This window comes from Polypterus senegalus, chromosome 14 (assembly GCF_016835505.1).
Source record: "Polypterus senegalus isolate Bchr_013 chromosome 14, ASM1683550v1, whole genome shotgun sequence".
NCBI lineage: Eukaryota > Metazoa > Chordata > Cladistia > Polypteriformes > Polypteridae > Polypterus > Polypterus senegalus.
This window is the reverse complement of record NC_053167.1, coordinates 104,531,579-104,545,088: the sequence shown is the minus strand read 5'-3', so window position 1 is coordinate 104,545,088 and position 13,510 is coordinate 104,531,579. Positions and strand designations below refer to the sequence as shown.

Sequence of the window (13,510 nt, the reverse complement as noted above, 5' to 3'; positions counted from 1 at the left end):
CCACTGTCCTAAGTACAGTCTGGAATACGGGTGTAAAAATCCTTCATTGAACTTACGTGGGCATGTGTGTGAGTGGGACCTGCAATGGACCAATGGCCGTCTCCAGCACCGTTCCCATCCCTGCCCTGACAAGCTTGGCTCCAGTCTCAATTACATTAAAACAAATAAGCGGCTTACAGAAAATGAATAGATGAAACTTGCACTTAATTAGTGAATAACATGGTGTATTGTACGTGGTTGTAAGAAACATAATTGTGTTAATTTTCTACAAAATTATGCAGGCAGTGAAGACATTCTTGGCTCTCCGTAAAAATCTACATTACCCCATTTCATGTTCATATTAAAAAGGACGGCTAAAGAAATGCTGCTATCAATTTGCAAGCAATCAAGTACATGTGTCTTTAATTAAAAAATGAGAATTCTAGAACCTATGCTGCTGGTCAAAGTGTTGGTAAGGCCATCAGTGGGTGCTTACCCTGTGGTCTGTGTGTGGATACCAAAGACTCAGTGCAGTGACAAAGACACTGTGCTGGAAAAATTGTTGCCATTCATAAGATCAGAAGTAAAACAGTTGAAGATGGTAAGCTGTTTCGAGATGTTCTGGCTAAATTTCCTTCCACAACCCATTAATTCTAGCTCCCTAATCATCCCCTGTCCATTACTGGCTAAATATCACTCATATCCCTCTACCACCCAACAGCTAATGTGTGGTGAGTATACTGGCACAAGAATGGCTGCTGTCTCATCATCCAGGTTGATGCTACACATTGGCGATAATTGAAGTTGTTTCCCACTGTCTCTGTAAAACTCGGAGTAGGTTAGAATAACACCTTATAAATGTAAATTCAAATAAAATTAATATAAATTAAAAACAGAACATAATTCATTAGGTAGATTTGAGAATATTATTAAAAACCCTAAGAAATAGAAAATTTAAACAGGGGTAACGTCTCCAGCCTTAGTAAGTGTTATGATTAGCCCAAATAACTAAAAGTGTGAACTTCCCCTTCAACTTAAATTTCATATTACTTTGGGGATACATCTGGCTTTGGGAATTGTGTTATTCTGCCTGAATTCATGAAGACAGTTCACAGTAAAATGTGGTGGAGCCATGTGTGTGCAAAAATAACACTGACCTTAAAGTAAACCAATTTCTATGAAAACGTATTTTGGACATAGAAAACAAAATAGCAAATTGTTTGAGCTGGTTGACAACATGTCTGCAAAGGCTCCTAAATACTTGAGTCCTAGTAACGGCCATCACTCATTAGACCTCCACACTCTGATTCTGTGTTAAGGGGTTGGAGCCTATTCCAGTAGCACTTAATGTAAAACAGGTACCACAATTCAGTTACCAATGTTCCTAACAACTGAATGTTGGAATGTGGGAGGAAATCTGGAGTACCCAAACAAAAAACTAAACAGACACAGGCACAACAAGTAAACTCCAAACAGGCAGTGCCAGGACTGTAAACCGTGTGTCATCCAGTAACACAATAATCCTTACATAAACTGACTTTATATGAAGTATACAAAATATTTATTATCTGTAAGCAGTGAATCTTGAAGGATGAACTCTGGTGATGTAAGAATGAAAAAATTCTGAGACTCACAAGCAGGTTAGTTGGGCTTTACAAAAGAGGGAGGCATGCATGACAAACTGCATAGGCAGGAAGGAACTTGCAACAGTCAGGCATATGACTCAAAATACAAGAACAATATAGAGTCTGCTTTACGCTTTAACTCACTGTTGACTGATTTTTATAATGTACCGGGGTGATAGTTTTGTTACTACAATGACTTTTCACATGTTAAAATACATGTTTTTCCTTAAAAATCATGTTTTATTTTCACTACATCTGTGTTCATCCGTCTTTCATTTTCTGAACCTACAAGTCCATTACTGAATTACAAGAAGTCTGTGGCTATCCAAGAAGCTACACAAATAAGACAAAAACCTGCTCTGTAGGGAATATCTGTTCACTGCAGGGCCCACACAGCAACACTCACTCATTCTGGGACAGTTTAATGTCATCAGTAAACCTGATAAGTCTACTTTGGGACATGGAAGGAAAGTTGCATGAATTGAAAAGAATGTGTAGAACCTATACAGAGAGGCCAGGAGGTGAACCTTCAAATACCTGCAGCTTTAGTAGCGATGCATACTACTATAATACTGTGCCCCCATGTAAAGGTTGTTGCTAAAATTAAAAAAAAAATTTATATAAATATCAAAAAAACTGATCACATCAGCCCAGTCATCATCCTGAAGCTCACAAAAGCCCTGTTACCCAAAAATCTGTTCTAATGTCTTCCATTTCCTGGACTGGGAGAAACAAGGCCTTTCCTGAATCACTGGTATGAATGAACCCTTGAGAAGATGACAGTCTTTCAAAGGACAAACTTGTAGTACTAGGGTGTTGTACCGTGTTAGCCATTATGAATGTAGAGAAAAGCCAAGCAAAATCACACCTTTTATTAGCTAACTAAAAAGATTACAATATGCATTGGCTAAGGACAAACTTGCTAACCCTATTTAAAAGCCCCAATCAAACTAATCTGTATATCTGGTGTCAAGTAAAGTTAGCTTTTTCTTTCTATTTATCTTATCTATTTTCAGGATGTGGGAGGAAAAGAAGTTCCCAAAGAAAGAAACACATTGAGACATGGGGAGATCATACAAGCTCAAAACGGACAGTTGCCAAGCTGGAATTCAACCCAGTCCAATGGAGTCACGAGGCAGCAGTGCTAAACAATTTTCAGTACAAAACAAACCTTATCAATTCAGACTACTACAGAGCTACAATAGACCAAGACATGTACGAAGGAAGAGGCAAGAGTAAATGACACATATGTTCCTAAATAATAGTGACTGCAATATTTGCTCAAACACACAATGCATCCCCCCCCCATTTTACTGCATCTTTAAAAGAGTTTACCAAACACAATTGAACAATTTAAGAAAGACAACCTGTTTGAAAACTATTCTCTCCAAGATATTTACATTAGAAAAAGTACAAATACTAGCAACCAATTATGTAAAAAGTCTTTGCACCAACCTGTCGGAGGTAGAGCTTCAAAACATTGCTGATGTCATGTGGATACAGGTCTGAAAGCTCCACCAAGTCTTTCCCATTTTCAAATGCCTGGCAGAGCTTCTCTACTCTTGATTTTGCTCCATTGACACGGTAGATGCCCTAAAGAAAAAAAATCACATGAAAAGTAAATTAATACAGAACCTCACTTACAAAAATATGTCATATTGCCATCTTTTATACAAAATGAAAGAGAAAAACATGGAACGATATATATGAGGTACCTTAATGTTCAGAGCTCGGTTTTCAATTTCAGATGTGCACTTTTTGATGATGAAAGGAATCCCATCTGGGTTGTTTTTTGCAGCTTGAGTAAAATCAATGCCAAACAGATGAAGACGCCCATGCAATTTCTTATGACCACACTGAATAGCAAGGGTTTCCAAACACTTCTTGTGACACGCAAGAGAACACTGCCAAAATAAAAGTGAAGTACCACAAGGGAAAGCATAATTACATAATGTAAGAAACTAAACTGTGATAATCTATAGCAAGAAAATAAATGAAATTGAACATTTCAGCTACAGCATAAATCATTGCTACTGCTTATATTGCAAAACCTTATTTAAAGTTGGTGCCTCATTTGAGTTTATAATATGAAACTTGGGCTTATTACTGATGCAACCCAAGTCCAATGGCTTAGCTTCAAAATCCACTCTGGTCCTTGTCTGTTTAGTGTTTGCACTTTTCCCACTGTGTTTTTGTGCACCCTGATTTTCTACCCACAATCCAAATGCATCTTTATTAATTTTATTTGTCAAATGTAAATTGGGCCAGTGCTGTTGACTATGACTGTGTTACCATGTCTGCCCAATGCCGTCAAGATAGGACCTAGCTTTGCGCAACCTTAAAAGTTAACATACATGTTCTGAAAATGAACAGAATATTAAGCCTTCTGTACGCTAAAATAAAACTAACATTTAATCATAAAATCTTTCAGTGATTGGTACCATATAAATGCACTCTGTAGTGAATGAGTTGGTTTATAAATAAAAAAACAAAGTTTGCTGCACAAGAAATCAATGCCATCTCAGTGTATGGATCAAAGTTTAATTTCCAGATAGACTGCCTTTTGCTCAGGGATAATATTCTCTCCCCATGATCTCTGGTTTCCCCAAAACAACAACAGACATGCTGTTGGGTTATATGGGGGTATTAAACTAGTCTGGTGTGTGTGAGCTCTCTATCCAGATTCTATCCTGTTTTACACTGGCAAAGGATACTTCTGCAGATCAAGTCTGATAAGTCTATGTGGACAAAAGAGATTAATCATCTGATGATCTCAAAAAGGCTGGCCACTGCACATGAAACAGGGTAACAAGGCTTTTTTGCTTTCAGTTTTACTCAGTTTGTTATTAGCTAACGCTCCTTCTGCATGACACACTCAAATGTTTCTGTTATCCATATTTTCTGATCTTTATCATTAGAATAGTTGTGATGTATTACTATCATCTTGACCATACCAATGATTCATTATCTACTTTAGAAAAGTTTTTATTATACAGCTTATATGCAAAAAAGCAGCACTAAACTAAAGTTACCACAATGGTAGTGTATCGGATCACAAAAAAAAAAACAAAAACACATCATATGGGACATTCCATGCAGTGTTACAAGAAAGTGTCACAAACATGAATAAGGATGACATACAGGTTACACATGAGGTCCTTGTCAGGACCAGTTAATGGCTGTTCATAAAACCAAACATTAATGTACCTCTTCACACTCTGCACCATGGAATACAACAAGGCTGTCACATTCCCTGCACTTTGAAGGGGCTCTCAGTTTCCTTAGCTTGTGTGTTTGTGCTGCTTTAGACATTAGAGCATTTCTGAACGGTCCTGGAGAGCTTGCCATTTCTGATGGAATTTCATTTAAATCTGAAATCAAATACACAACAAACAAATAAATAAATATAAACTGATGACAGCTTGATCTCTATCGCAGCAGCTCTATGTTATGATGTTCTCACTTTAGAAATTAGCGGAGTATAACGTTAAATCCTAGCAGAGCAAGGCAATTGTGTCCCCCCCCAAAAAAAAACAACTTTTAAAGCAAATGCCCTATTGTAAAGTTGGTCACTGGAATCGGGCACCAATAGAGAAAATCAACAACAAAAAATAGCAAATACCCCCATATGCACAGAATCAAACTTACCATTGTCTGAAGGTGAAGGGGGCTCCCTTTCATCAAGATCATCAGCTGAGGACATAGTACCTGTGGAAGGAGTCCTTGGGAGCCTCCGTTTAAAGTCCCCTGCAGTTAAAAAGAGCCACCTTTTCAAACAGAAACAACAGTGCCGAGCAAAGAGATCTAGTTCCATTTAGATGGTGAAGAAGCCACTGACAAACTAACCTGACTGCTAAGCTTGGGGCAAACTTTATACCTGCCCTCTCATATGAGAGGCTTACTACTGATCAAAAGATAATGACATGCAGCCTCGTTTACACAGCCATCATTAGCCTAAATTTCAGACAATTCGCACCCAGAATACACAACCATGCTTGGCTCAGTCACACAGTAGTAGGAATGACTTTGCAGAGAAAAACACATATGTTAATAAATTTAACATTACTAAGGCAACACGTATAACAGCATTTTACTGTAAGGCTTAAAATATAACCTTTGTAAACTGAAGCTAAGGAAGCCAAAGAATGCAAATTGCAAATTTTATGACATTGTTGTCATTAATACTAGTTTATTACCAGGGCTTATTTCATGACTTTTCAGGACACTGTTTAATTATCAAGCAATATAACTGTTACAAATCTAATATGTTAAAGGGTGACATGATGTCCTAATTAAACTACTACATTATGGTTTAATCATCAATTCCCAAGAATAATCACTAGCATTTTCTCATTTTTATTCAACAGTACCTGGACTGGCACTTGGGGAATCCATAGATCGGGATTCACTGCTGCCACCGGCACTCTCTGAATCACTGCACATACCTCCTCCCTGACTGTTGACAGGCCACACTTGGATAGGACCTTGGGTCTTGAGCGCTGGTGAAGAGACAGCACAAACTCATAAAAAAAAAGGATCTGCGATGATAGTTTTAAAAGATGTGGTGACTTATCTGTTCTAGTATATCTATGATATATAGTGTTTATTTTTTTTAATACTAAACAGAAAACAAATGTATCTGTAAGAAAAAGTAAACACAAAATACTAACTTTTTAAGAAAATCTCATGATAACTAATTAATTAATGCTTTAGAATATTTAGTATATTAACAGAAATCTGTATTTTACATGAACAGTTGCTAAAAGACACAACCTAACCAAGATAACATCACATACATGTAAGTCAGGCAACACTATTTGATTCAATACAATAATTTGAAAATAAATAATTAAATTCAGGTTTTTTCTAAACTGAAATAAAGCAGTCATAAAGTTGGAAGAAACGGGTCCGTTAAAGATGAAACGTAGTGATTTTATTAAATTAAATTTATTCCTGTAAAGCACTTTTTAATGGTGTGTTGTGTGTGATATAAAACATGGTTTAAGTCAGTGCTTTTGAAAATATATTGGTTCGAAAGTGACCGAAATCGTATCAAAGCAAGTCACTTTAAGGTAAACTAGCTAACACTTTTCACTGAATGGCACACTTTAACAAATACGAGTAAATACTGTACACGTCCAACATTTAAATCAGGCTGTACCATGGATGCAATACGCACGGTACTCATCTAAAAATAACTCGATACACGGGTGTTTAAAACTGAATCAAACTTTGCGTCCATTTCTCCTTTTAGCTGATAACCTGGATGTTTGTTTTCACAATTTTGTTCATATCCGTTGTAAGTGAAGAGAACTCAGAGTGGAAGTTTTAGGTTGACGGTGGCCGACTCGTCTAGTATTTTAGTGCACATTACTGCACAAAGAAAGACCAACTTTGCACTTTCTTATATTTGGCAATGCCATGTGCAACGAGACGATGCTCTGAGTGACATGCCTGCTGGTTTGATGTACAAACACGCAAGAATGCTGTTTTGTGAAACTGTAGGATTTTATTATTCTCGTTTTAAAAAGACGAACGATTTCCTTCTGAAAGTAGTAAGCTTTGTTTCCAAATGTATATCGGAAGGCGTCACGCTCCGTTTGGTTGTTCCACGCTCTAGATGACGCACACCTTCCATTGCTCGCCACGGTTCACTGTGAAAGTAAAAATTTATCTCAGAATATATGACTTGCATGTTCTTTTAACATTCCTGTTTGCTTCCGATTTTGGACTCGTCCTTGCGCGTTGGCTTTCTTCAAAGAAGCACGCGGTGTACAACAGTTTTTTGTTATGTGTTCGTAACTGCACTTTTGTCGGTCCTTTCAGTCGCCGATATGGAGGAGCAAATTAGTCTTTTGAGTGAATGGAATCAGCAGAAATTTAAAACATTGAAGCGATGGCATATGTTGTTCTTTCTTTTAAACTTAAGCTAAATACCCTTCTAGTGCGTCAAGCGACCCACGGGTTGAGAAACACTTCGTTTTATCATTACTAAATAAAAATCCTGCAGCTGCCCGAAGTGGTGCTCCTAACTCCACTCCTTCCTGCCTCGTTTCTACTGAAAGTACATTCTCGTGCTTGCCCTGGGCAAGTCTTCAGACTTAAAGGTTTCTATCTATCAGCACCCCATAACCGATCAAGTCTCAATTTTAAATTAATCTTCATGTCAGCTTGGAGAGTCTGATGCTGGTAACGGCAATCTCTTAAGTCCATGAAGCCAGTAACGCACATCACTTTGGCCAAATCGACGTCTGCATCGCATCTGTAGTTCGTACACGAGTATCGGGGTGTCTGCGATACCCTAACTTCTCAGGTGAGGGGTAATTGACTGGAATCCCGATCTATTGCTTTTCACATAAATATCTGTAATGGTATAAATGTGGCAAATGCACACCGAATTACGATAAAAAGAGAACTTGGATCGAAGTATTTTTGGCTTTAGCAAAGCACCTCTAATGAAAATGATGACTGAAACTGTTTTTTATACTATTACCGGTATTTAAGTAGCTAGCTGACATAGTGAAGCTGTGATTAATTTTTAATATAACGTCTTCCTAAAAAGCAACAGATACTAAGCATTGCTAAACAATTTGGTAAGTGAATAAAAAATGTATAGCCAGATCAGTGTTTAAAAGAAGATATCTATAAATAAATGTGTTATTATTTGAACAGCAAGAATGCAATGATTTAATCATTTATGGTGTGTAGTGCTTTTCAGGTAAACATATGGTAAGAACTGAAAACTCATACATAATACAAAATAATTAAAAGGGGATGTCTTATAATGATAGCATTAAATAAAAGACACCACCTTCTTTGTACAAACAGATTAGATGCAGATGTCAGAATAACAGTGGAATAGTTTCCATTCTAATCCATGAATCCAAAGATACAAAATGCACTAAGAAAAAAAAAATCTATTTTAGTATACCTGGAGCTGATATATAAAAGAATAAATTATAATTTAATTATTAGCCAAGGAGTGATTCAAAATACATATAAAAGCTGGTTTAATTCTAAGAGTGGTTGCTCCAATAAACAAGCGAGTGACACTGAATGCTTTATAATGGAACTTAAATCCAACAATTAACAAAAAACCCATCGCACCACAATTGGAGTGAATGCACCACATTCCTTCTGTCTGTGATGTCATCTCTTTCAATACATCCACTAATCCTTTTTCTCACAAGACAAGCCCAGTTAAAAGCTGCACAATTATATATCGTTTAACTAAAGAACACTTCAAAAACCACCCAAAGAAAATACTTGCATGTTAAAGCAACAGACAGGAACACCTATGCTATACAGGCTTTGACTCCCCCATGACCCCAAATGGGTAACACAGCTTTAGAAAATAAATGAATGAAAAAAAGTGCGGAACTCTCTCTCTCTTTCCTTCTGTATAACATAACACAATATTCTCAAATCCACTTAATCCAATTAAGGGTCATAAAGGGCCAAATCTAATCGGGCACAAGGCAAAAATGAGCCCTGTAGTAGGCGCTTGTCCAGTAAAGAGTGCACATAACCACACAGACAAATGAGCAACTCAGAATCATCAATCAGTATAAACCCCATGACAGTGAGATGGGAGATGAAAAAAATAGAGGAAAACCCACACCGACAGGGGAGAAAAGAGTAAACTTCACACGGAGAATAGGCATGGGATTTGAACCCAGAAAGCTGGATCCAGCAAACAGCAGTACTAACCACTTTCTTACTGTGCCAGTATATGTTTTACACAAACTTACACAAATATTATATATACGGTGTGTGTGTGTATATATATATATATATATATATATATATATACACACACACATACATACATATACATACATATATATATATATACACACATACACATACATACATATAAATAAATATAAATATATATAGAACATATACATACCACAATGCTTTTTTATATTTAATTTTAATTATTTATTTATAGACCTGCAATACTTATTCAACCATACATTATTTTCTTACTTAATCCAATTTCAGGATCACAGGAAGCCACGGTCTATTTCATAAGCATTATATGAAAGGCAGGAACACACTTAATATAAGGTACCATTCCACAGTACGGCACATTGGTGTACATTGACACTTGCTCATATGGGGGCCAATTTTAAGTTGCTAATAAACATAAAATGTGTGTCTGTGAAATATGGGACTAAAAAAATGGTTTGTGGAGTAAACCTGGTAATTCCACTCATTTCATAGAATATACTGTAAATATGTTTGTTTCTTTCAACTGAATTCTATATACACCCAACTGATAAAAGATAAACCTCCTGAAATGTTGTGTTCTTCCTTCTTTTCATTTGTTCATGTGAAAACAACCTTTACTTACACAGTATACTATATATGAACTCGTATTTTCATGTGTGTGTGTCTGGAATTGGTGGTAATGGGGTGAAAAAAAATTTCACTCAGTTATTTTTCTGAAATATAAATATACATTTTCCCTTTGTGCCAAAAATAAACATCCTGCCCTTGTCTGTATTCTTACTGATAAAACAAGCCTCTGATAACTAAAAATTGCTTCATGTTAACAGTTTCACTTCTGCTGTCACTTGTTGATATGGTGTGTAGAATAGGAAGTCGGAAAGAGCGATTTCTGTAGCAGTCTACTACACTATACTCTTGTGGCACACAGTAACAGACTGTCTAGAAAGCCCAGTTGTGAAATTCAGTTTTGGCTACAGTTTCTAGTGCTGCCAAATATCTGTTAACAATTAACTGATGCTTACTAGGGAAGGCCTTGAAGATGCCTGGAGTATGAGTGTAGAACGGTTTTGTCTCTCTTTGGGGTAATATGTACAAAACTAGTTTAAACCCTACCCTGAATGTCAGTACTGCTGCATGATCTTTTATTGGCCATCTTTTCTTTGCGCAAGTGTACTGGACTTTCCACATCATCGACAGCCTGAAAATCTGCTGAAGTGACTGACATCTGAGACAGGTTTCCATGTGAGGAATGTGCACTGTTTTCAGTCCTTTTGCCAAAAGTCAGTCTGAAAAGAGGAAGAGAAAATCAAAAGCATTGGTTATAATATATTCAAATAAAGATACTGGTATAAGCATTTACAACAGAAATAATTCAGTAACAGAATTAAGCTTTTATTGTTAAGTAGTTCAGATTATTGCATATAGGAATTACTTCTAGCCTGTAAATAAAGATAAAAATAAACTTTGGAACTGGCTTCATTCTGTAATTACAACACATTTGTACTCAGCGGCAAAAAAAAAGACAAAAAACAGTAACATTTTATATAAGCTGGTGTACTGTAACTATTGGAAAATCAGTGCCATATAGTGAACAAACTTAAATATGTTGTGATATAAATGTATACATACATGCACATTACAAACATTTTAAAAATAGCTAGAAACATCTACAGGCATATCTTCATAAAAATGCAAACGAAACCACAGGCACAGGTTCTCTGCTCTCACCACAGATATTTCCTGAGGAAGGCCTGTTTGGCTCACACACAATTACTACTTTTTTCTCTTCTTCTTTCTCCATGCATAAGCTTTCACTTGATCAAATGTGTGGACTTTGTTTCAACTTTTTTTTAGCAATTTCAAAGTAGGGGTCTTCTCAAGCAAAGGTTTTGTCCTTAAGTGCCTCTTATGTCTAAGAATTGGTGTTTGAACCTCATGTCAATGCAGGGCCAGAACCCACCAGTATTACTTGAGCTTTTAATGTATTCTTGTTCTGCATGTATTGTCAAAAAATAAAAACACCACCACCCACTTCTTTTTAAGATGCTACAAATCTGTTTTAGAATTTTATTAATAGGGCAGGTTTGTTAACCTCATCAATTATAATAAAGTAAAAACCTTTCCATCCTAATGTATTTAAAGAAGCACATTGAAACAGACACCACCAGTTAATGATTCATTTTAATTATCAAATGAAAAAGTGGAACCAGAAGCCTAATTCACAATTTATGAACTTAAAGAGATAAAATAGACATTTCATAATAAGTAATCTCCACTAACAATGACAGAGTGGTACATTTACTTTCATTATGGTGCTGGATGTAACCCCTAAGATGAGCTCTTCTCTTCACATTCAAGACTAATTTGAACACACATTCCTAATAATCCAGGACAGCACTTGTTTCTAAGCAAATAAAGAGATGGATATCTAATTAGAAAAAAATCACACGCAAACAATAAAAACTATGTTTTGGAGAAATTAGCAAAATATGTGACAAAGAAATGTTGCAACCAATTCTGAACATACAGCTGGTGTCCAGTTCCTGCAGTTTAAACATTTTCATTGCCTTCCTATCTGTACACTTCAGTCCAATCATTTCATCCATTACCTAATGGATAGCCAAAGTTTATTCAGTTAGCACTAATCAGAAGCCTGGCACCATTTTGGAAACGTGCATGGGGAACTATAGAGGATGTGTAGTAGGTTTACACTTACCCTCCAATCTGTAATCCTTGAGCTTCAAAAGAACAGGAGTCCAATGTGCCTTCTTCTTTTGGAAGACTCTTGGCAAACATTGAATAACACTGTCCAGGTTCATAGAGCTTGGCGCTCTCACAAAGTGTCTGATAGTTCACAGGAAGGGAGACCACCTGTGCCTGCTGCATCTGGAATAGGTTGACTGTTACCTAGGCAACAGCAAAAGGAAAAAAATAATACTGAGTCATTCATTAAGGAACAATTACAAGTTTAATCATACATCTAAGATAGTCCGATCGCATTAGAAAAAAATATATAGAGGCTGTATGTTCTATGTAAATGACAGAATATATAATTATATGATGCGTCACATTGTACAATTTATAGAAAAAAAGTCTAATGGCAATAAATTGACCACTGTTAATATACAACTTGCTATCCTTTCATGACAATGCATTAGGATAGAGGCATTCTGTTCTTAAGAACACACTACTACTGCAGCACAATTTCTTAAAATTACTAATTATAATCATTTTAGAATATAAATCAAGTTATAACCCAGCCTCTATTTTCTTTCTGCACAATTTTAGTATTTTGTTTTATTCACAAAGCTTCTTTGAAGTAATAATAACAATCTAAACCAAAGTGCAGAATTCAAAAATGATGATGTACATTAGAACCAGCGTATTGCGTTGCATTTCATACATTAACCTGAGCACTGCAGCCTCATACCCGAGTTAATCAATGATAACATAAACATGCCATATGGCCTCTCTGCTCAGGACTAAGTGCAGTCTACCTGCCATTGACCTACTGTGTGACCCTTAGTGAGTCACTTATCCTGCCTGTACTCCAAATGTAATCCCTATATATGTTTGTGTTAGAGTGCAGACACATACACACACGCAAATGTAGTACGATTTATGGCTGAGATGATGGACAATGATATCATCCATCTCCGACTGACTAGCTACATCATTGATGTAAATACAAATCACTGATTAGCTCCAAATATTTGCTGAAATTTCCTCAAAGTACCAAGCTGCAACCATCACTTTTTGTCCCTTTTTTATATTCACAGCAGAAGACGTGTGAATCCTATGATAAGCTAGTTTAACTACTGTGCGTTATGAATGTAGCTCAGGGAAAGCAACCTAATTAGTGTGTCCCACACAAAGTTTGAATGAAATCTGTGTAGGTATAGTTTGTAGTACAGAGGCCCATGGTTTTGCGCTCTTTAGTTTGTTCTTTTAAATAGCTCAATATCCTTAAAATGGTTGCTTGCTGTTACTACACAAGTTAGATTTTGTTTGTGACTTTAGCAGGTTTACTCCTTTAAAAGGGTCCCCTAAAGCTGTTTATTTGCATTTTGGAATGAAAGCAAGTGCATACTGTGAGTGATTGATCCCTAGGCTAATACAACTTGTCCGTGATGTTACACTATTTTTCTTACATCCTTTCATTTTCCAAA

General features: G+C 36.3%; 1 protein-coding gene across 3 annotated transcripts in view; it reads right to left on the bottom strand.

Moving 5' to 3' along the window:
* Positions 1–13,510, bottom strand: part of LOC120514219 (rho GTPase-activating protein 29-like) — a 175,112-nt gene that overhangs the window by 8,587 nt on the left and 153,015 nt on the right. For all 3 annotated transcript variants that reach the window (XM_039734467.1, XM_039734468.1, XM_039734469.1), the window contains 7 exons: positions 12,058–12,248; positions 10,455–10,627; positions 5,975–6,103; positions 5,253–5,351; positions 4,812–4,975; positions 3,320–3,508; positions 3,060–3,197 (listed from right to left, as the gene is read on the bottom strand). In XM_039734467.1, coding sequence (XP_039590401.1) covers positions 3,060–3,197; positions 3,320–3,508; positions 4,812–4,975; positions 5,253–5,351; positions 5,975–6,103; positions 10,455–10,627; positions 12,058–12,248 — 1,083 coding nt within the window. The remainder of the gene's footprint in view (positions 1–3,059; positions 3,198–3,319; positions 3,509–4,811; positions 4,976–5,252; positions 5,352–5,974; positions 6,104–10,454; positions 10,628–12,057; positions 12,249–13,510) is intronic.